The following is a 24,455-nucleotide window of genomic DNA, read 5'->3' as shown; positions in this document are numbered from 1 at the left end:
GTGCATAAATCAAGAAATAAAAAGCAATCAATTTGAAGTGACTATCAGGAACCAAAAAATCTAGTTTTTCCATAAAATACAGGAAGTTGTCAAGATTAAGTGAATTAAAAAATTTTTAGTTTGCTGGGTGTGGTGGCGCACGCCTTTAGTCCCAGCACTTGGGAGACAGAGGCAGGTGGATTTCTGTGAGTTCAAGGCCAGCCTGGTCTACATAGTGAGTTCCAGGACAGCTGGGGCTACAGGGAGACCCTGCCTCAAAAAGACCAAAAAAATAAAAAAAAATAAAAAAATTTTTTTTTAGTTTGTGTTTGTGTGCATGAAGGTGCCTGTGGAGGCCAGAGGAGGGCAGTGGGTCCCTTGGAGCTGGAGTTACAGGATGCTGTGAGCCACCCGACAAGGGTGCTGGGAATTGAACTCAGGTCCTCTACAAGAGCAGCAAGTGTTCTTAACTGCTGAACCATCTCCAGCCCCTTAGGTGAACTTTAAATGTATGCAGCCCCACAGAGCTTTCGCTGCAAAATGTAACAGGAGGCATCCCAGCATAGTATGTTCAGAAGAAGCCTAATTCATACAAAAGACCATGTGTTCTGTTTAATAAAATGTTTATTTAGGATGGTAACACAAGATAGATCATGCAAGAGCTCAGTTTAAAAAAAAGAATGTAAGGAATGGTAATTGTGCTGCCAATTAAAAAGATTGTCAATCATTTTATCCCAAAAGCAACATGAAAAAAACATTTAAACCTGACATGGTTGTAGTGATTCTTCGAATTTGCGAATGAAAGTGGTAGCTATCTGTGTTCCATTCCTCAGAAGAGCAGAGTCCTACATCCAGAATAATCATTCCCACCTACCATGCCCAGAAGGCAGGCAGCCCAGAACCCATGCATGTGGTGGGCTTGACACCCTCAGGACAGTCTCGACCCGCAGGGGAGGGCAGGCACCTTTGGTGACCCTCAACTGATACTCCTATGTTGGGAACCTTGAGATTTTGGTAAATAAGAACTGTTACCCCCTACCCCAACCTTAAATGTAGTGTGATATCCATGGCGAGTGGGGACAAATGTGAACCAAAACGCCAAATGGAACACAGTGTCTCAGATTTCAAACAAATGCAACTCATCTTTTGGCATAAAATAAATAGAATGTAATGGAAATCTGATAAATGTTTGACTTATAAGTTACCAACTGTCAAGGAGTTCGGTTTCATTGTAGACACAAAGAATCGACCATCTCAATGAATTTTCTCAAAATAAAAAGGTTTGTACTTACTCTGCACAAAATCGTCACTTTTGGAACTACCCCAATTCTACATACTGAATTTATTAATACAGCATTAAGTGTCTTTGTGTAAAAAAATCTTTGTACATAGTAATAAAAAAAGATAAGGCAGGATGCAGTAAACAAGCCTTCGGGTCTTGTCCTCTGCATTCTCACAGAGCGCTGATGACTTGCTGCAACACAAGAGTGACGTTTCTGCTTCTCCGCCTCCTCGAGCATCCCGCGCCTTTACTGTGGTAAGAATTCTGTCCAAGCACCCTGAGGGACAGAGGCTGCTGATGGGCTTTGGCACTTACGCTGGCAAACTGAGCTTCTTTCCCTTGAGGACTGGAATTGGACAAAGAACAGAAACAAATAAAAGGGTTACGGTGTGAATAACTGACAGTTCTTTCTTTCTGGTCGGTCACACACGATTCTACCTGGACAAGTACAAGGAAATAACAGTGAGAGAGAAAGCACAAAGCCAACTGAGAGCACAACTAAAGCTGCCCTTTGTTGTTGTTTTGGTTCGCATCTGTGCATGTCTGTGTGATGCAGGCATATGCATGCATGTGGAGGTCAGAGTACAGTGCTGAGTGTTGTTCCTCCCCTTCCATCCTGCTTGAGGCAGGGTCTTTTTGGTTTACTACCATGTATAAAAGGCTAGTGGTCCTAGAGCCTCAGGGATTCTCCTGTCTCATTTCCCATCTTGCCATAGGAGATGTGCTACTGCGCCCAGCTTAATGTGGGTTCTGGTTCTCACACTTGAATGGCAAGTACTTTGTCCACTGAGCCATCAACTTAAGCCCAGTTTTAATTTCTTGGGTTTTTTTTTTGAGACACGGTCTCCCTCTAGCTACAGCTGGCCTGGAACTTACTGCATAGATCAGATCAGGTTGGCCTCACAGAGATCCACCTGCCTCTGCTTCTTGAGTGCTGGGATTAAGGTGTGGACCACTATGCCTGGCTTTTGGGTTTTTATTCTGGAGATAGGGTCTTGCTATACAACCCAGACTGGCCTCAAACTCTCAAACTCATGATCCTTCTGCATCAACCTCATCAATGTTCGGATTATGGGTATTCGCCAACCCACCTAGTTATAGCTATGTTTTGTTATGATGTCCCCCTTAGTAAACACATAAAATCTGACTTACAAAGGGGTGTCTTGGAATTTTATAAATTAAAAGATATAAGCGTATCATAACATGCCTATCATCCCAGCACTCAGAAGGCTAAGCAGCAAGAGTGTGAGTCTGAGGCCAGCCTGGGCTACAAAGTGATACCCTGTCTCAAGAAAACGTTATGTCCTTGTACAGATCAGGCTTACCATGAGTAATGTTCCTGTGTAGCAGGGATTCAAGGCTGGATTTGTTTGCATGAATCTGCACACACCTGTGTAAACCTACAGTCGTCTTCTGAGCAAGGACCACAGAGAGCTTTCACAAGCCATTTGTTAAGTTCATGTGTCCTATTCATACAGATGCAAACATACACAAATACAAGGACAATTATACGGTTTCTGGATTTTCACTGCAGCAATAGGTAACCCTGAACCCCCATAAATGGGGACAGGGTGAGCAAAGATATAGCACAATGAGAAACTAGGGCTCATTTCTATTTATTTTTTGTTTTGTAGCCCATGTCATTTCTATTTACTAACATGAAGAAAGTGAGTGGGGTGAAGGGCAGATTATAGAACTGCACGTGGTTTAGATCATTATCTGTGTGTGCAGACAGCTAGTTATGTTTACTGAAATGCAGCGATCAGCTAAGTGGTTAGATCTCGGGTAGCAGTCTGAAATTATTTGTTGAACATTTTTTTTTGGTCTTTTTGAGACAGGGTCTCCCTGTAGCCCCAGCTGTCCTGGAACTCACTATTGTAGACCAGGCTGGCCTTGAACTCACAGAGATCCGCCTACCTCTGCCTCCTGAGTGCTGGGATTAAAGGTGTGGGCCACCACGCCCGGCTGCTGAACTTTTTGAGATAGTGTCTCATGTATCCCAGGTTGGTCTCAAATTTGATATGTACCTAAGAATGACCTTGAACTCTTGATCCTCCTGCCTCAACCTCCCAGTTCTGGCATTATAGGCGTGCACCACCAAGGCTGGTTTTCTGGAGTTCCAAGGAGCAAACCCAGGGTATGGTACATGCTAGACAAACACACTACCAACTCAGCTACATCTCTAGCCCTCAACTGAATTTTTACAATGAAAATGTGCTATTTTACAAAAACATTAAAGCTACAGTGAAAGCACAAAATTCTTAAAAAGACACAAAACTATTAGTTACAATTCTGACAACAGTTAAGATGTTTTTCTGAGGGACTGGGCACATATATAGCTCAGTGGTAGCGTGCTTGCCTTGCTCTGATCCCTAGTGCCACACAAAAAAGTTCTGCTCTATGAGTGATTAGCCGAGTATTGGAAGGAAACAAAGCAAGCAAGCCCATCACATGATGAGAAGCCCAACTTACCTTTTGTAATGTACAGGTAGAAGAAGTCGCAGTAGAGAATGGTCTGGACGACACCGGCCACCACAGCAATGAGATCAAAGAAACCCTCAAAATAGAAGCGCCAGATCCAGTTGACGAGGTACAAGGCGCGGTAGAGGCCCAGGAAGAACAGGTAGTGGGTGGTGATGGTCTCAGCCTCACCAGTCTTGCTGATCATAAAGAGCTGCGGGAGGATGGCCACAGACTCCAGATAGATGGAGAAGGTCCAGAGGATCTGAAAGGGAGGCGACCGGCTTTGATCAGGGCAGGGGTGGCTGGACACTGCACATGTCAGAGCAGTGAGCACTGTTTAAGAGGCAGGGTGTTGTCCAGGACCAGCTAGTACCTATGAGTTTTCACAGCTAATGTCTCTACTTATTCTAGTTCGGTCCTCTGTGAGTTCACAGAGAGGCTGTTGCTCTTGAGTAGGCTTGTCCCACTTGGAATCCAGAGTCAACGGTCCACCCTGCTTTCTGCCATGGTGGACAATGCTGACTCCCCACCAACTGATCTCCTTTCAGAGTACCAACATTTTCTTCTCCAAATGGGCTTTAAAATTTTTTTTTAATGTATATGAGTGTTATGCCTGCATGTATATAAGTACACCCGTCGTGCAATGCCCGAGAGGCCAGAAGAGGGTGATGGATCCCCTGGAACTGGAGTTATAGATGGTTGTCAGTTGCCATGTTGGGTGCTGCGAACTGAAACCAGGTCCTTTGCAAGAGTAGCTAATGCTCTGAGCTGTCTCTCCAGCCTTCCTCCAGATGGGCTTTGACTTAAAATTCCTTGACTTTCCAACAGGATGAAAGCAATATATACTCAGTAGAAACCATACTTCAAGCTTTCATCTTGTCCTGGGTAGTGAGATGCACTATGATACATTTATAATGCTGGGCAGTCAATCAGTATGCCAAGGGGAAACAAGAGTCCACAGTGTACTGGGTTGCTAAACTAGAGCTTGGTGAGCTAGGTATAGTAGCTGTTTTTTTCCAGTAACAATGGGTTTATCAAAAAACAGCTGTACCCCTGTCTTAAGTCAATGCATCTACATTTACTCATTTTATTTTGTTGGTGTATTGTACATGTTGAGTGTGGTATAGGTGCATGCATGTGCCTGTGCACAGACCAGAAGACATTAGGTACCTTGTTCTATCACTTTTACCTTATCCCCTTGAGACAGGTTCCCTCACTGACCCTGGAGCTACACTGGCATCTTGCAAGCCCCATCACTGCTTCTGTCTTCATGCCTCCCATTGCTGGGGTCACTGGTGCACATAGCCACATCTGGCTCTTTATGTGAGTTCTGGGATCTGTACTCAGGTCCGCATGCTTGTACAACAAGTGCACTTACCCATGAAGCCATCTCTCCATTCTTTAGGCTTTTTGGGTGGTTGAATCAAAGGGTCAGAAATCAGAGCTGCAATTATGCAAACTCTGCCCAACCTGGTACTTTATTGCTGACAAATCGTGCACCACTGCACCCAAGGTGGCGGGCAGCACTGTTGGGAGAGATGTAAAGACTAGTACCAATGCTGCGCACAGTGAAATGAGTGGGCCAGAAGCAGAAGACCAGGCTCTCCAAATCCTAGAGCAAGCAGGGCTCCCCTAGTTTCAATTGTGTATATATGTGTGTGTGTGTGCGTGCGTGCACACGCGTGCGCATGTGGAGGCTACATGACAACCTCAAATGTCATTCCTTAGGCATTATCCACCAGTTTTTCAAGACAGGGTCTTTCACTGGCCTGGAACCCACCAAGTAGACTAGGCTGGCCAGCCAGCAAGTCCCAGATACCTACCTATCTCTGTCTCCCTAATGCTAGGATTATGTGTACCACATCTGGCTTTTTTACATGGATTCTAGACATGGGCCTCAGGTCCCCCACCTTAATACTTTATTGATAGCTCTCCCCCACCCCCGTTTTTCATAGTTGAGACAAGGTCTCATGTAGCTCAGGCTGGCTACAAACTCACTATGTAGCTAAGGATGACCCTCAACTCCTGATCTTTTTACCTCTACCTCCCAAGTGGGATTTACAGGTATGTTGTAACCAGACCTGGTTTTGCTTAGAGGAGCATCCAGCAGTAAGCAGCCAGATACCCAAATACCTGGGTAGTTTAATTCTTGGCAATTTATTTACAACAAATAGTATAGATTGCACCAGAAGCCTGTCAAACTGCAAAAACAAAACGAACCCACAAAAGTTCATCATCTGTCAACAGACCTTTTTTACAGGGAACCAGCCATGACCACTAAATAGCCCCTTCACTAACCTCAAGGGGGGAGAAGTCATGATTGACCAGGAATGAGAGGCCTCCCACAGGGACCACCAGAAACTCCACTCGGAAGGTATCATGATTTCCATCATAGGTGGCCTTAAATTTCATGTAGATCAGGTAGACTGTAGCATAGGAGCAGGCAATGTAGATAAGCTGGAGACCAAAGGAGAAACATGGGTTAGCAGTGTGTGAGAGTTGTCTGTCCTGTCTATGTCACCCACATATTCAGCTTTAAAAATTTTTTTGTATATTAACATTTACACACAAGTGAAGTTTACTTTTGGCCGATGCATAGTTCTGAGTCACAAGCCACAATTAAACCACAGAGCAGGTCTATCCCTCCTAAATTCTAGACTGCTGCCTGTAGTCAAGCCCCTCCAGACTCCAACTCTGCCCTTCCTTGAAGTCTGCTCCCAACTGTACCTTTTCTAGAAAGCTACATGAATGAAGTCAAACAGCATATTGCTTTTTGCATCTGGATTCTTCAGTTGACAAAATTCATCTAACAGCCAGTCAAACTTGTACACATCCCATTTATAAGAGATTAAAAGACACATTTAAGTATGTAAGGGTACCCATGGAGGCCAGAAGAGGGCATAAGATCCCTTGGAGCTGGAGTTACAACCATTTGTGAGCTGATGGATGTGAGTGCTGGGATTTGAACCCTGGTCCTCATGATTGAGCAGCAAACACTCTTAACTGTTGAGCCATCTCTCTAGCCCCTCCCCCTTTTTACTGAGCAGAGAGGTCTACTGGATAGGTGCATCACAATCTGCTGACTCACCAATTAAAGGACAGGTACCCTATTTCCAGTTTGGGGGGCAGGATGGTGGATAGGGCTGCTATGAGCATGTGTATAGCCTTTTGCATGAAGGTAAGTTTTCATTTCTTTTGTATTTACACCCGAGAGTGGGTTGGCTGGATCATATGTTATGCATAAGTTTTAAAATTTTATAAGAAACTGTCAAAGTGACTTTTATGTCATCTTAAGCTATGACACAGCAGCTTTAGGGAGAAAAAAGAATGCAAAGTTCAGTGCAGTTCTAGACCTATGGACGTCCTTCCAGTGTGAGGTTGTTTCTTTGGACGGGTTTTTGTAAAGATAAGATAAGCTCTGTGATTCAGGTTAGACTTTGGCATGGTCTTAAACTGTATTCCGCTGGCCCAGAAAACTAGCTCAGTGGTTAAAGTGGCTTGCCACCAAGTCTAACTACCTGAGTTCAAACTCTGGGACAACATGATGAAAGGAGAGTACTGACTCCTGAAAACTATCTACTTACCACCACCACCACTACCAACAGAAACACACACACACACACACACACACACACAGGCTGTGTCATGCTTCATTTGTACCCATGCACTCACAGATAGACACAAAATAAATTAAATAAATGTAAAAAAAACCCTTTTTTACAAATTGTGTTACTTTAACCATGATAATATTTGGATTATTGCTATGAAATTCAGTCTGGTATCATAACAAAAGCAAAGCCAAAAGTAAGTTTTTAAAAAAAATATTTTATTATTATTTTTATTTTATGTGTATGAGTGTATTGCCTGTGTGTAGGTAAGTTCACTGTGTCGTGCAATGCCCATAGAGGACAGAAGAGGCTGTCAGATCCCCTGGAACTGGAGTCACAGACAGTTGTTAGCTGCCATGTGGGTGCTGGGATTCAAACTTGGGTGTTCTGCAAGAACAGCTAGTGTTCTTAACTGCTGAGCCATCTCTCCAGCTCCCAAGTTAGTTGTTTTTTAAAAAAAGATTTATTTTACTTTTTATGTGTACGTGTGTCTGGGTGTGCATGTGTGCATATGCCTGCAGAGGCTATAAGAGGGCATCAGATCCCCTGAAGAGAAGTTACAGGTGGCTGTCGGCTACCTGACATGGGTGTTAGGAATCAAACCCAGGTCCTCTGCAAGAGCACCAAATGCTCTTAACGGCTGAGCCATCTCTCTGGACCCTAATAATTATTTTGTAAAACACTGCTGCCTCCAAGAGAGGAAGTCTGTGTACAAAGCAGCAGAGTTGCTCAAGGGCTCACAATTGAGTCCTGTGTTCTTTCATCTTCAAAAGGTTATTCGACCTCAAGGAAAAGCCCAATATTCTGAAATTACATCAATTTGCAAATTGCAGAAAATCAGGCCTAAGAATCAAACAGGCTGGGAGGAGGACCACACTGCCTGGTACTCCTCCTCCTCAGGAAATATAACTTAAGAAACTTAATTAGGAAAATATTTGGGCAAATGACTTAATGGGAAAATGAGGGTAATCATCCAACCCTCACATGCTTTAAAAAGCCCCAAAAGACACAGAACAGTCCCAGCACCTCATTATACATTTACATTTGCAGACAGTCAACATGGTATTGAAACAGTGGGTCCTGATGCATGTATAAACAAAGTACATACCTAGCCCTGGCTCACCACAGCTGAGGACGCCCCAAGGCTCAAGCCTGTGCCCAACCAGGTTCATCCCATCAAGGCCTTAGCAGCTGCTGAGGAAAACCAGCTGTCTATCAGCAGCTTGGCAGTAAAGACAAGCACAAGACAGGCATGGTGGTACAGGTGAAATCCCAGTACTAGGAAGCTAAGGCAAGAGGATGACAAGCTTGAGTTCAGCCTCAGCTACACATTGAATTAAGGCCAACCTGAGCTACACTGTGAGATTGCTTCAAAACCAAAAATTAAAAAATAAAAAAAGGACAAGCATCTACAACTGGGCTCTGGTTCTATAGCCACACGAGCAGGATTCTGCTAAGACTCATGGGAGGAGAGGGTGAAGATTCCAACTCACACATCTCTAGTGCCTACAACTTTCAAATAAATGTATTTTATTTGCAGTTTATGTGTATGAGTGTTTTGCCTGCATCTGTGTCGTGTACTGCCCATGGAGTCCAGAGATGGTGAGTCCCATGGAACTGGAGTTATGGATGGTTGTTAGCCACCATAAGCGTGCTGGGAACCAAACCCAGGTCCTCTCCAAGAGCAGCCAGTGCTCTTAACCACTGAAACATCTCTCCAGTTCCAAATGCCTGTACTTGTATCTCACCTAAACAAACATAAAGCTAATCATTCTGTGTGTATGTGTGTGTCTATGTCTGTGTATCTTCCTCTGTGTGTGTAGAGGATAGAAATCAACCTCGGGTGTTGTTTTTTGAGATAGTTTTTCATTGAGGCCGGGGGCTCACCAATTAGGACAGGATGACTGTCCAATGAACCCTAGGGATCTTCCAGTCCTTACACAGTGCTGGGATTTCAGGTGGAAGCCACCTTGCCCAACTTTTTATATGGGTGCTGGGAACTGAACTCAGGTTCTTACATGAGAAGCATTTACAGACTGAGCCATCTCCCTAGCCCAATCTAGCCATTCTCAAGGCAGCTGATTATTTCCTGATTACTAGGCTCCTCCTGCTTAGTTAAGAATGGAGTGATTATAGGTGACTTGAATTTGCTTTCTTCATTTTTTAAACATTTATTTTCTGTGTTTGTATATGTACATGGGCACACACATGCCAGGTTGCATGTGCAAAGGTCAGAGGACAACTTGTAGGAAGTCAATTCTCTCCTTCTACCATGTGGGTTCCAGAGCTTGAATTCAGGTTGTATTATCAGGCTTGGCAGGAAATGCTAAGCCATCTGGTTGGCCCTCAAACTTACTTTTTTTTTTTGAGAGAGGGTCTCCCTGTAGCCCCAGCTGTCCTGGAACTCACTATGTAGACCAGGCCGGCCTTGAACTCACAGAGATCCGCCTGCCTCTGCCTCCCGAGTGCTGGGATTAAAGGCGTGCGCCACCACGCTAGGCTCAAACTTACTTTTTAATAAAGACCATAGACCCCAATACTGCTTTGCCTACTTTAACCTGTTTATAAAAATGCTTTTGAACACAAAGTGTTGGGGAAGGGGTGTTTAAATACTCACCAGTAGGCCTCAGCTTAAATATTACTTCCCTGGGTATGCCCCAAACTAAGTCCTTAGAACAGTGCCTGCCACCCAGGCACTCCAAACTTGTTCAAGGAATGAAAGAAGTCAGACTCCTCGAACACATTCTCAGAGTGTCTCCTTTCCTTCATCCCACCCATCACCAACTGCAGGCATTCATTTCACATATGATCTGTGTGCTAGGGCATCACAGCCAAAAAATTCCGCTGGCTCTGTCACAATTTAGTGCAGGGCTGCTGTAGTGTTCACAACACAGCTTCAGTGACTGGGAGAACCACAATTCACTTATCTAGTGCTTCCTAATGTGGGGTGCCTACCAACGGTGTTATACAAATGGGAGTACGAAAACATTTTATGTTTGCGTGTATGTATGTGTGCATGCATGTATGCTTGTGGGAACATTTTGAATTTGTATGTGTGTACGTGCATGTGCCTATCTGTGGAAACATTTTCTACTTTAATAGTTACATGCTTGCTTTAATGTGAATTAGAAGAAATTTGAAGTCACCAAAGGTACCAATGATGTCAATGCTTAGCACAAATTAAAAGGTTTAAGATCATAATTATAATACCATTATTAAGTAAATGATGGTATGGGTGGTTAGCATGACATAAGTAAAGATAGCACGCACACAGCAGAGTCAGCTTAATACAAAGTGACTAAGTAGAAAAAGAAAACAAGGAGCAAGGGTAACAGGGCCTCACAGGGGTGGAAAGGAGACCAACCAGGAGCCCAGGCTTTCCTCCTATGTAGTGACCTGCTGGACTTCTTTGGGAAGTCTGCAATTTCCCACTGCTTAAAAATGTAACAGACACCCTTGTTCTTAGAGTGCTAGCAAGAGGTTCAGAAGACTTACCATCCTAAGGAAACTAACTTTGAAAATCTCTAAGTTCAAAGCACCTTAATTAAAGGGATACTGTTTTGAGATAGAAAAAGTACACTTAATGATAACTATTCCCAGTCATAGATATATGATGGTCTAAAAGTTTAAGTCAAGAGCAGTCTATTGGAGGCTGGAGAAATGGCTCAGTGGTTAAGAGTACTGGCTGCTCTTGAAGAGGATCTGGGTTCAGTTCCCAGCACCGGGTGGCTAACAACCACCTGTAACTCCAGTTCCAGGGGATCTGATGTCCTCTTCTGGCCTCCATAGGCACTGCATGTATGGGTGCACTTACATACTTGTAGGCACATTGGAGCTAGAAAGATGGCTCAGCTGCTCTTGCAGAGGACCTGGGTTTGATTCCCAGCACCCACCTAGAGGCTAATAACTATCTATAACTCCAGTTCTAGGGGATTTGATGCCCTCTTCTGGCCTCCATAAGCACTGCATGCATATGGTGCACTTACCTATGTGCAGGAAAAACACACATAAAATACAAATAAATAGCTGGGCTTGGTGGCACATGCCTTTAATCCCAGCACTCAGGAGGCAGAGGCAGGTGGATCTCTATGAGTTCAAGGCCAGCCTGGTCTACATAGTGAGTTCCAGGACAGCTGGGGCTACAGGGAGACCCTGTCTCAAAAAAGACCAAACAAACAAACAAACAAACAAACAAACAAAAACCCCACAAATAATTAATTTTGTTTTTGTTTTTTGAAATAGGACCTCCCTGTAGCCCCAGCTGGCCTGGAACTCACTATGTAGACTAGGCTGGCCCTGATCTCACAGAGATCTGCCTGCTGCTGCCTCCTGAGTGCTGGGATCAAAGCTTTGCACCACCAGCAAATAAATTTTTTAAAAATTTAAATGAGGGGCTGGAAAGATGGCTCAGCAGTTAAGAACACTGGTTGTTCTTGCACAAGATCCAGGTTTGAACCCCAGGACCCACATGGCAGTAACAGCTGTCCATAATTCCAGTCCCAGGGGATCTGGCAGCCTCTTCTGACCTCCAAGGGCATTGTACGACACAGGTGCACTTACCTATGTGCAGGCAATACACGCATACACATAAAATACAAATAATAAAATTAAAAAAAAATTTTAATGATATAAGAAAATTAAACAAAGTTTAAAAGTTTAGCTGGGAGCGGTGGTGCATGTCTTTAATCCTAGCACTCGGGAGGCAGAGGCAGGAGGATCTCTATGAGTTCAAGGCCAGCCTGGTCTACATAGTGAGTTCCAGGCCAGCTGGGGCTATGGGGCGACCCTGTCTCAAAAAGACCAAAAAAACCCCTCATAAATTTTAAAAAAAATGGAGCAGGGCACTGGAGAGATGGCCCAGTGGTGAAGAGCACTAGCTGCACTTGCAGTGGACCAAGATTCAGTTCCCAGCACCCACATAGTAGCTCACAACTGTAACTCTAGTTCCAGAGGATCCAATGCTCTCTCTGGACTCTGTAGGCATCAGGCACGCACATGGTACACAAATATACATGCAAGCAAAACTCATACACATAAAAAAATAAAAGAATCATAAAAAAAAGGCAATATATCTTAAAAAAAAAGACAGACTGGGAATGTAGCTCAGCTGTAGATGTGTAGCATGTGAGGCCCTAATTTAAACTCCTAGCACACCAAAATAAACAGACAAACAACAAAAAGATTAGAGAGCAGAAGAGGAGCTGGTTGGAGAGAGGAAGGGGATTAGTGAGAGTGGCAGGGAGACAGAGAGGAAAATGGGGGTAACTATAACCAAAATATATTATGTACAATTTTGAAAATGTCATCATGAAACCCACTATTATAACTGATATATGCTACTAAAAAACATTTTAAAAAACCAACCAACCAGATGAACACACAAAAATGAAGTGCATCCAGTAATTTCAAGGCAGGAAACCACACATACTGTTCATGCAGTCATCTGAGAACATGTAGTAATATGCGCAAAAGTAGCTCATGTTTCTACTGAGAAACAAAGATACACATGCCAGTGAGATGGCTCAGCAGGTAAAAGTGCTTGTCATGCAAGTCTGATGACCTGAGTTCAGTGGAAGGAGAGAATGGACTCCTAAAAGTTGTCCTCTGATCTCCACAAATGCACTGTGCCATGCACATATCCACAATTTGTCTCACTCTCATACACAATAAATAAAATGAAAATTTTTTTACAAGAGCAGCATATCTAGCTATTCTTGGAGATTTTAAATCACACACATCTAACAGTCTCCTAGGTCTGAATATTCTGTATGAAATGCAGTGGATCGGATGCCATACCTTCATAGATGTATTATACAATGAAATAAATGAAGTGAAAAGGTCCAGGTAACGAGTTGTGAAGACCAGTGCAAACAGAAGCTGGCTTTTCCCAGAAATGCCTAAGGGAACAAAAGGAAAGAGTTAGAGCCCTGCAAAACTTTCAACTCCCAAGAGCTCCCTGGGCAGCAAGCACGGACCATGACAGTGGATACCTGGGGTCACAGGTCCAGGTCTGGGATCAAGCAAATAAACCAGAGCAGTTCCAGTTTCCCTTTCCTGTAACATTCCTGAATACGCTCCCTTGGGAGGCTCTGCCAACTTTTGTCCTGCTCTGATGGTGACTCTAGTACACTGGAGTCCTCAGATGGCTCACCTTAGACACAGATAAATCTCTTTCCATAACTGTGCTGCTACTTAGCATCAAAACTTTATCTTCAGGGCCTTCTGTTTTGTAACAGTACCCTGTGGGCCAAAGCACATAGCATGTGTGAGGTTCTGAGCTCAAACCCCAGACCCACAAGAACAAAACAACCCAGTATCTACACACTGACTAATCTTTTTTTTGAGTAGGTGGGTTAGTTTTTTGAGTCAGAGTCTCCTTGTAGCCCCAGCTGGCCTGGAACTTGCTATGTAGACCAGGCTGGCCCCGATCTCATAGAGACCCTCCTGCTTCTGCCGAGTGCTGGGATACACGGTGTATACTACCACACCACATCTGGCTTGACTAATCAAAACATTTTTTCGATTGATTGATTTATGTGTTTTGCCTGCATACATGTAAGCGTACTCATCAATGCCAGAGGTCAAAAGGCAGCCAGGAGGGGTGTCTCAGTGGTTAAGAGTACTGGCTGTTATTGCAGAGGACCCAGGTTCAGTTCCCAGCTAACAACTGTCCATTACTCCAGTTCCAGGGGATCAAATGCCCTCTTTTATTTCCGAGGGCACTATATGCATGTGATATACTTACCCACATGCAGGCAAAACATTTATACACTAAAATAAAAATAAATTAAACTGCCTGTGGTGGCACACACTTTTAATCCCAGCACTCGGGAGGCAGAGGCAGGTGGCTTTCCCTGAGATTGAGGCCAGCCTGGTCTGCACAGCAAGTTCCAGTCCAGCTGGGGCTATAGGGAGACCCTGTCTCAAAAAACAAAAACAGTCAAAATAAAGCAAAAAATTTTAGAACCTCAATTTTTTGATTCAGGACATAACATATTTGCATAAAAATGTTCCTGGGCAGAGCCTGGAGCTCAGGGGTAGACACTTCTGTAGCACGTTCAAAGCCCTGGGTCCCATCTGCAGTAGCATTAAAAAAAAGTTCCTGGATGTTATGTCAACAGAACAGTAAATAACAATGGGCCAGTGAGATGGCTCAGCAGGTGAAGGTGTTTGCTGCCAAGCTTGATGACCTGGGACCCACATGATGGAAGGAGAGAACTGGCTCCCCGAGGTTGCCCTGACCTCCACACTTATGCAGTGGCACATACACGGCGTGTAGCCCAGATACATGTGCATACCCCCTGCCAAAGTAAATAATGTTAAAAAAAAAAAATCAAAAGAAGAGACAACAACTACAGCTAATTTTCAGAAGCAGCTGTCTGGCTAGGTGTGCTGACCCACACCTGTCATCCCAGGACTTGGGAGGCTGAAGCAGGAAGATGAAGACTGTGAGTTCAAGCCTGCACGTATCAGGGAGACACCATCTCAAAACAACACAAAATAAAAATAAAACAGGGTGCTGTCCAATCCTCATATACCATGAAACTGAGTTTCTGCTTCCACTCACCAACTGAGCAGGACAACCATAACTCAACTGGGGTGGACTAGAAATTCACAGTAACATGGCTTTTCAGACACCTGTATCTGGCCACACAGCTATGTGATAAAAGTTATGACCTGTGAGCTTCAAGATGTTGCAGACTGAGCAATTTAAGGGAACTGAAAGGTGACTAGATAGCAGAACCTACCCACCTCACTGTGGTGCAAACTTCACCCTGTGTACATCAGTCAGCGTGCGCTGGCAGAAACGTCACTGCACCCAAGTGGTTCCTATCACTCCTCTGGAAAATGATAATCAAGTTGCTCTTCTGTGACATTTTGCAGTTTCTGAAACTGAGACCTGGGTGCAAGAATGCTACTTTCTTATTATGAGTGATTGCAGCTCCAGCTCATTCACAAAAACACCAAGTAAAAAGACCCTGCTTCCAAACCCATCAACAGAACCAATTTTCAGGGCCAAGGGAAATCGGGAAGTAAATCTGCAGCTCACTCTTTTCCTTGGCAACAGAGACCTTTACTCTATCAGAGGTTAATGCTCCAAAGGAGAAACGCTGAAGCTGATGCTAAAACCTGAAACAAGACCATGATGTGGAAAGATAGATGCAACAGATGTGGATTTGTGTTGAAGCCTGGAAAAATTTCCAATTCATCTGTTACATGGCTCTCTCCAATGTTTGGAGACAGGGTCTCACCATGTAGTCCTGGCTGTCCTGGAACTCACTATGTAAACCATGCTGGCCTTAAACTCAAAGAGATCTACCTGCTTCTGCCTCCCAAGTGCTTGAATTACAGGCATGAACCACCACATCCAGCCTCTTTCAGTATTTTAAATAAAGACTTAATAGTATACAGATGGGCAAAGTTTGCCACACAGGGTTTATTCCACCGGGGCTTTGGAGTCAGGTAGATGCATTCCTACATTAAGACACGAAGGACAGCAGCTCACTGCTCTCCTCTGAGACACAACCCAACAACTATCACCTCCTCTGGGAGGTGGAGATTCCTTCCCTCCCTTGGTGCTGTTGACTCCTTCAACAGGCACTTCATGCCAGCTGCTGCCCTAGCTTCTCATACAGACTTACAAAGATAAACCATGGGGCTGGGGAGATGGCTCAGTGGGTAAGGCACTTGCCAAGCAAACAAGAGGGCATGACTTTGGATCTCTAGAAGCCATGTAAAAGTGGGTGCAGTGGCAGGTATCTGTGATCCCAGCAATCCTATGTGAGACAGGAGAATCTTTACTTTAGATGCTCACAGACCAGCTAGCCTGGCATAAGCAGAGGCAAACAACAGAGACACGGTCTCGAAGTAAGTGAAGAGCAACACCTGAGATTGTCCTCTGGCCTCTACACGCACACTCACATGCATACACACATGCATAACTGTGATAGCCTGGTTCTTGTTCTCCCAGCCCCAACCTCCACCAGATATAGAAATCTCTAAAGGCAGAGGTTGCGCCTCATTCCATTTTATATTCCCTATGCTGGACACTGGACCCTGACACAGACACGCAGCAGTGTCCAGAAAATCCTTGCCAGTGGGTGAACACATGGACAAAAGAAGGAATTCATCTCATCTTCTTGTCATGAGGCAAATCTTCACTGTATTGCATTTTAGGTAAAGCTGAGTCCAATTGTGTCTCCAGGACTGTAAATAGACAACATGTTCTGGGCTCTACCTTGATTTATTACTAGCTGGAGGGGGAGAGAGTCCCTCTGAGTGAGCTCGGGGCAAAGGAGAAGACAGGTACCCATGCAGACACTGGCATGCCAGGTATCCAGGGATGCCTACAGGATGTGGGCACTGTTCTCCCTGGCCTGGATCTTGATTAACATGCAGCAGTTTTTCTCTTTACCACTGAAAAGCTGTCTTGTCTTCATAGAAGGAAGTGATCCCAAGCTAAAGACAGGAGGGGTGCCAAGGAATCAGCTGGGAGTGACAGGAGTGTGGAAGAGCCACTAAGGCAGAATACCTACCTTATCTCTGTCTATCTACCTATCCATCCATCCATTAATCTACAGTGCTGGGGATAAACCCAGGGCCACATACAGGCTAGGCAAGCACTCTACCACTGAGCTACAATCCCAGTCAATACCAATCTGCTTTTAGACCAAAATGGTCCAAGGATCAGATAACAAGCACAAAAGAACACTCATTTTTATTTTTACTTTTTGGTCTTTTTGATACAGGATCTCCCTATAGCCCCAGCTGTCCTGGAACTCACTATGTAGACCAGGCTGGCCTTGAATGCACAGAGATCAGCCTGCCTCTGCCTCCTGAGTGCTGGGATTAAAGGCGTGTACCACCACGCCTGGCCTAGAACACTAATTTTTAAGCACTAGGACATTCCAGTAACAAATGCATCCAGTGTCCACACTATTGCTTCATAGAACAGATCGCTCACCCAAACAGATTCCAAGACTTTTTTTTAATATTTTACTTATTACTTTATGTGTATACTTTATGTATTGCCTGCATGCGTGTAAGTGCACTCATGTTGTACAATGCCCAAGGTGGTCAGAAGAGGGTGTCAGATTCCCCTGGAGCTGTAGTTATGGATGGTTGTCAGCTGCCATGTGATGAGAATCAAACCCGGGTCTTCTGCAAGAGCAGTCAGTGCTCTTAAACCACTGAACCAACTCTCCAGCCCCCTCCAAGACTTCTAAGTAACAGCAGGGAGGCCACTAAGCACCACGGGCCAGGCCACCAGGAAAGACTGCCTGGCATCATTTAATAGCAGCACTCAAACCACTGTCTCAAAGGATTTGGAAATCCTACTCTTTTCTTTTTGGGGAGGGATGGGGAATACAAGAGTCTCAAATAGCCCATACTAGCCTTGAACCCAAGATCCTCCTGCCTCCACCTCTCCAAGTGCTGGGAATACAGGAGTGCACCACCACACCTGGCTTGGACATTCTTTGAAAGCCCATGACTCTTCTCTGGAATGCACAGCTCAGTGCTTAAGAACCACCTCATAGCCAGGCATGACAGCAAAGGCCCATAATCCCTGCCTGTCTGTAATCAGGAGGCTGAGGCAGGAAAATCTGAATTCAAAGCCAGCCTGGGCCACATGGTGACAATCTTCTGTCTTAAAGAAACCAAGGCCTGGGAATGCAGCTCCCCGATAAAGTGTTTGCTTAGCATGTCCAAGGCTTAGAGTTTGACCCTAATGGCAAGGGGTAGGTAGGCTTTGGAGCTGAAGGGTCATGGTTCAAGTTCATCACTTGAGGCACAGGGTAAAGCTAGACCATTCTATCTCACCCTAATTCCATTTTCTGTATCTGTCAAATAGAGACAGATTATACTAACTTGTTGGGACTTTGAAAAGAGGAAATCACTTTACTGTGCACCTGCCATTATGAATGCTTGAGAAGTGGTAGCTCTTAATTAGACTGTTTTGTTATTTCCTTTTCTTTTTAAAATTTTTTTATTATTTTATGTGTATGAGTGTTTTGCCTGCATGTACCTAAGTGTATCACAAGTGTGCAATGCCCATGAAAGCCAGAAAACAGCATCCAATCCCCTGGAACTGGAGTTTAGTAGTAAGCTATCAATCATGTTGGTTCTGGGAACTGAACTTCGGTTCTCTGTAAGAGCAGCAAGTACTCTTAACCGCTGAGCCACCTCTTTAGGCCCTATTTTTTAAATAGGGTCAAATCTGCAAAATGTCTTTTGAAAGGCCCTCCCATCTCTGTTTTAAGTGTAACTTTCTAATCTCTTTTTAAAGTCCCTTTTTATTTGCACACGTACCATAAAAAAATTTACCTCTTAAAGTGGGGCCAAGCTTGTGGTTTATGACTTGCTGTTTGAACTTTTTTTTTTTTGTATTTTTCAGACAAGGTCTCCCTGTAGCACTAACTGGTCTGGAACTTGATAGGTAGACCAGGCTGGCCTTGAACTCACAGAGCTCTGCCTGCCGCTGCCTCCCAAGTTCTAGGGCTAAAGGCGTGTGCCACCACACCTAACTAATGACTTGCTGTTTGAACTTGTATCTCAGCCATCTTTCTGTACTAAGAATACATGGTATCTATGCTATCCTGTTCAATGTCTGCACAGTGCTGCACTGTGGACATAACATAATTTACATGACCAATGGACATTTGAGTTGTATATGATTTTCTTTTTTCCCCTAGATTTGTTCTTACATTTGTTTTTATATTTATATACTTATTTTCTTTTCTTAAAAACTTTTTCTTAATTTTATGTGTATGAGTACCACGTGTGTGCAGTGCCTATGGGAGGTCAGAGGAAGGCAATGGATTCCCTGGAACTGGAGTTAAAGATGGGTGCTAGCTGCCATGTAGGTGCTAGAAACTGAACCTAGGTCCTCTGCGAGAGCAGCCAGTGCTCTTAACCCTGCTGAGCCATGTCTCCAGCCCCCATTTCTTATTTTTTAGACTTTATGTGTGTGTGTGTGTATCTGTGTATGTGCTACATGTGTGCAGGTTCCCTTGGAGGCAAGGTGCCACTCTTTTCTTCAGTGGTCTTTATATTCTTTGCTGAAGTCACAGCACGTATCTTTGGGGTCTTGCCACTTTACATCCACAGAATTCATTATCCTTATGGTTTGACACCCACATTTTTACCTTTTCATGGTCTTACCACCTCAACTGAGATGCATCTTTCTTTTTCTCTTTGGTGTGCTAAGGCTCACACATGCTAGGCAAACATTCTTTTTTGTGGTGCAGGGGATTAAACTCAGGGTTTCCTGCATGCTAGACAAACATCACCACTGTAAGCAACACTTTACACTCTACAACTATAGGCAAAAGTTAACTGCCAGCTGCTGCTCTGATCTGTCTCAGTGCAGTACACACAGAAGGTGGTCAATAAATGCTGGAGAGCATTGATGACTAAGAGACCAGCACTCTTAAAAACAGAAGTAACCACTCCAAGAGGAAGCTGGGAATGTCAAGGCTTCAAGCACTCAGCGTCAACAAAAACACAAGTCTTTTCTACTTGCTCCAAAAATATAAACTATCCAATTATATGAAATACAGGGACAACTGCTCCTGTCACGTTTGGCAGGCTGAAAAATGTACAGCTAGGACAAAAGGAGAGTAAGGGAGGCAGGCTGGAGGTCATGAATCGCAGGACTCCCTAGTCATTTAAAGTTCATATACACACCAGTTAGTAATTATCAGCCTGTGGGAAACTAAGATAGAAAGCACCTTACCTAAAAACCACAGATCTGGGATGTGTGATTAGCTCAGTTGGTAGCACACTTGTTTGACATGCATGAGGCCCTGGGTTCAAGTCCTAGCACAATAAATAAATAAACAATAAATAAAATAAATAAATAAATATTACAGTCTCCTTTCCCAAGGCATTCTAGGTTAGGGTTTAGGACAGAGAGTGACAACCTAAAAGACAAACTGAGCATACATCCAGCTGCCATGGTAGCTCAGGAATATGAGACACTCACACCTCATTATGGTTCTACTGTGTAGCCACAAGAAAATGCAGACTGAAGCAGGATCAATTCACTGCCCCCACTGTAAAACAGGTCCTTAAAGCCTGGAGTGGTGGTGTATACCTGCAATCATAGCACTCGGGAGGCTAAAGCAGGAGAATTTAAAATTTGAGGCCAGCTTGGGCTACATAGCAAGCTTCTGTCTCAGGGATGGGGGAATGGTTAAAACAAAAACAAAAATAAAAACCCAGGTCCTTAAAAGTAGCTGTTCCAGGGTTGGAACACTTGCTGCTCTTCCAGAGAACCCAGGTTGGATTCTCAGTACCCACATGGCAGCTAACAACTGTAACTCCAGTTCCAGGGGATCCAACACCCTCTTCTGGCCTTGGCCAGGCATTGCATGCAAGTGGTACACTTACATGCAGGCAAAACACTCATACATATAAAACAAAAATGATAAAGTAGCTGTGCTGCCCAGAAAAACAATCTCCAGTTTCCTTACCAGCTGGCCTCAGTCCTCTCCTTAGGGAAAAAAAAAAATCCTGTAGTTTAGGGGCTGCAGGAGTGTTTCAAAAAAGGTGATGAGCCATGTGTGGTGGTGCCTTTAATCCTGGCACCTGGGAGGCAGAGGCAGGTGATCTTTATGACATTGAGGGCGGCCTGGGCTACATAGTGAGTTCCAGGCCATCCAGGCCTACATAATGAGACCTGTCTCAAAAAACTAGATAAATAAAAAAGAAACCAGGCATTGAAATCCTAAAATGAGGTTTATTCCAGTGTTTTAAAACTGAGACACACCACCTGGCTGGGTATGTCTCAGGTACCAGTTATTTGAGAGGCTCTGATCAAGTTCTTCTTTCAAAAGTCTCTAGACAACTTTCATAATTTAATATGGAAACAACAGAGCAGCTAGGCAAATTCAGCATTTAATTTCCAAAAATGAACTTGGTGATTCTGATTTTTGAAAGTCCCAGACAATTTATATGTCAGAATGAAAAGATCCTGAGTCTGAGAATGAAAATGGTTTCATAATGTCCAGGGAATATTTGGAAATACATATGAAGTGAACTCCCTTATTTCCCTTCCTTTCTTAGCATTTTAGCTGAAATACTTGGTTTCCCTTAATGCTCTAAATCTCAAATGAATGAATACTAAAAAAAAATCATAAGCAAATGCTCTCCATTTCTCCTTGTTACTCAGAGTTCCCTTATGAACATTATTTCTCCCTTCCTCTTGGGGCCTGGCAGCACACACTTTTAATCCCAACACTCAAGAGGCAGAAGCAAGTGATCTATGAGATGGAGGCCAGCCTGCTCTACATATCCAGTTGCAGACCAGCTGGGGCTACAGGGAGACCCTGTCTCAAAAGCAAACGGAGCTGGAGAGATGGCTCGCAGTTAAGAGGACTAGCTGTTCTTGCAGAAGATCTGGGTTCGAATTCCAGCACCCACATGGAGGCTGACAACCATCCATAGCTCCAGTTCCAGGGGATCCAATACCCTTTTCTTACCTCCAAGGGCATTGCACAACATGGATGCACTTACCTACATGCAAGCATAATATTTATGCACATAAAAATACAGATAAATAGGCCAGGTGTGGTAGTGCATGCCTTTAATCCCAGCACTCGGGAGGCAGAGGCAGGTGGATCTCTGTGAGTTCAAGGCCAGCCTGGTCTACACAGAATTCTATTTCTGGGGTTGCGCCGAACTGTCCCTCAAACAGCTTAGTGTAGACACAACACTTTACTTGGCAGAAGAACACAAAGATGAAGAGACTCAAAGATTTTTAAATAAAGCTAAAGTAGCATCTAAGCACAACAAAAATTCCCAAACCACTGGCATCAAGAGTATAAACCAAAATTGCTTAGGCAAAAGGAGAGAAATGTTTATTTAAAATCCTCAGTTATAAATTACTGATTGTGTTTCAATCCTGACTTCAACAAAACTTTGCTCACCTCCCTCAAGACTCGATTCCCTTCTTTACAGAATGCGGACAAGGGCACCTACCCCACAAGGCTATTTTAAGCACTGCCTGAGATGAGCCACATAAAACACTGAGCTGACTACTTGATTCACAGCAGGTGTTCAGACGTCAGCTATCACAATTGCTGCCATTAATTTACTATCATAACAAATCATACAACTGAACCTCTCAGATCCTCTCCACATCAGACACTCTGGTTTCAGTATATGGACTTTGTAACATCCATTTTGACTGCTCAAAGGTCTTTTTTGGTTTTGCTTACGTCCTGAATCTCAACTATGTTCTAGGGAGATAGGTGAGTCCTGCAGGCTACAGAATCAAAGGTGTGGTGTTATTTTAGATATGGAGATGTTAAAATTAAATTCTTGAGTTTATCAAGTTTTTTTCATTGGGAAACCAGAGCATCAAAGGTAAATTTAAAGAAGGAATTTTAAAAATGTATTTAATTGGGGCTGGAGAGATGACTCAGTGGTTAAAGAGCACTGGCTGCTCTTGCAGAGGACCTGGATTTGGTTCCCAGTACCCACATGGTGGCTAACAACTGTCCATAGCTCCAGTTCCAGGGGAATCCAATACCCTCTTCTGATCTCTGTGGGCACTGCAGGATGCAGGTGCACTTACATACATGCATACATGCAGGCAATACACTCATACACATAAAAAATTAAAATAATAAGTAAAAAAATCTTTAATGTATTTAAGGTCTGGAGAGATGGCACAGCAGTTAAGAGTACTGACTGCTCCTGCAGAGGACCCAGGTTTGATTCCCAGCAGCCACATGCAGCTAACCACCATCTCTAACTCCAGTTCCAGGGGATCCAACGCCCTCTTCTGACCTCCGCGGGCATGACAGGAGTGCACTTACCTACATGCAAGCAATACAATTATACACATAAAAATTTAAAATAGTAAATAAAAACGTATTTAATTAACTGATTAACCTTCTGCCTCTCAAGTGCTAGGATTACAGATATGCCTCATCACATCCAGTAAGAAATTTAAAAATGCACAAATTCTTAATCGTTTAATGAAATGCTGAACTCCATAGCTATTGTGGGGAAGATTCACTCTGTAGCCTCCCTGCATTGCTTGCAAGGAATGTGTGAGTACTACCGGGGAGGGCCTAGGCCAACTCAATGGTGACGTGGAGCCAGGAAACGAGAAACTGATGAGACCTCAGTGGTACCCAGGGCTTGCAGTTTGAAGAGAACTAGTTATTAGATGGCCACACTCAAGACTCTGACAAACCAATTCGCTTCTCAAAAGTAGCATGAAACTGCGCCAAGAAACTCACTTAAAAGACCCGCATCCTTTTCGTGGAGGGTGCGATCCTAAACCCCAGGGCTCGAGCGTGGCTCACTCAACTATAAGCACAGGCCTGACCCGACATCCTACAGCCCCCCACTTGAAGTGAACACGATGAGCAGCAGGGCTCCTTCTTTCTCCAGCCGGCCCCACCTCCCCGGCTCGCCCGACTGCCACGTCAGGCCCAACTCAGTAGCGATCCAGCCCGTCCGCCTCGAGCTAGTCTCCCATTGATTCCCGGGGACTCAAAGGAGAGCCCCCCCAAAATCCCAGAGAGAGTGACACTCCTACTGGACCCTTCCCCCAGTTCTATCCTAAACTTTTAAGACAGAATCCGACTCCAGGCAGTTCCACCAGCACTCTCTGCTGCGCCTGCACGGATCAAGTTCGAGAACGGACCTGGAGCGGAGCGGGGCCCGGCGATGCACCGGACGCCCCAGCTTGAGTGCACACCCGGAGTGCACACCCCGAGGGGCTCGATCCCTCCGATCCAATCGAAGGGGGTGTGTCCAACCATCGCAGGCCCCACGCAGGCCTCGGAGTGACCGGAGCGACCGGTGGCCCAACGGGTCCTCCTGGACCACCCGGACCCACTTCCCGCGCCTCGCCCCGGCGGCCGCTCACCCGCGCAGGAGCGCGTCTTCCATATCTTCAGCAGCAGGATGACGATGGCCGCCAGGTGGGACAGATCCCCTGTCAGCCGGAAGATGTTCATGGCGGCGGCGGTTGGCGCGACGCGGCAGCCCCGGGGCTCAGCGGCGACTCAGGAGGAGGCGGTGGCCCCTGAGAGGAAGCGGCGAAAGATGGCGAGAGCGGGCGCGACGTGGCCAGGGACGTGGCCGAACTGCCGACGCGCGCG

At 44.6% G+C, this 24,455-nt stretch overlaps 1 protein-coding gene across 1 annotated transcript; it reads right to left on the bottom strand.

Annotated features, from left to right (window-relative positions):
• Positions 1-585: 585 nt before the first annotated feature.
• Positions 586-24,452, bottom strand: Kdelr2 (KDEL endoplasmic reticulum protein retention receptor 2). The gene is made up of 5 exons (XM_008824000.3): positions 24,221-24,452; positions 13,129-13,229; positions 6,023-6,181; positions 3,734-3,986; positions 586-1,607 (listed from the first exon to the last, which is right to left on the bottom strand). Exons 1-5 carry the CDS (start codon positions 24,309-24,311, stop codon positions 1,573-1,575), a joined length of 639 nt encoding a protein of 212 aa, XP_008822222.1. The 5' UTR covers positions 24,312-24,452; the 3' UTR covers positions 586-1,572.
• Between the last annotated feature and the right edge of the window lie 3 nt (positions 24,453-24,455).

This window comes from Nannospalax galili, unplaced genomic scaffold (assembly GCF_000622305.1).
Source record: "Nannospalax galili isolate Female #2095 unplaced genomic scaffold, S.galili_v1.0 scaffold809, whole genome shotgun sequence".
Lineage (NCBI taxonomy): Eukaryota > Metazoa > Chordata > Mammalia > Rodentia > Spalacidae > Nannospalax > Nannospalax galili.
This window is presented reverse-complemented; position numbering and strand designations above follow the sequence as displayed.

Coding starts and splice junctions, on each gene's coding strand:
- Kdelr2 (XM_008824000.3), bottom strand. CDS start 24,311: ATGAACATCTTCCGGCTGACAGGGGATCTGTCCCACCTGGCGGCCATC. Junction 3,987..6,022: donor ATGACTTCTCCCCCCTTGAG/GTTAGTGAAGGG, acceptor CCTCCCTTTCAG/ATCCTCTGGACCTTCTCCAT. Junction 1,608..3,733: donor CTACCTGTACATTACAAAAG/GTAAGTTGGGCT, acceptor GTCCAATTCCAG/TCCTCAAGGGAAAGAAGCTC.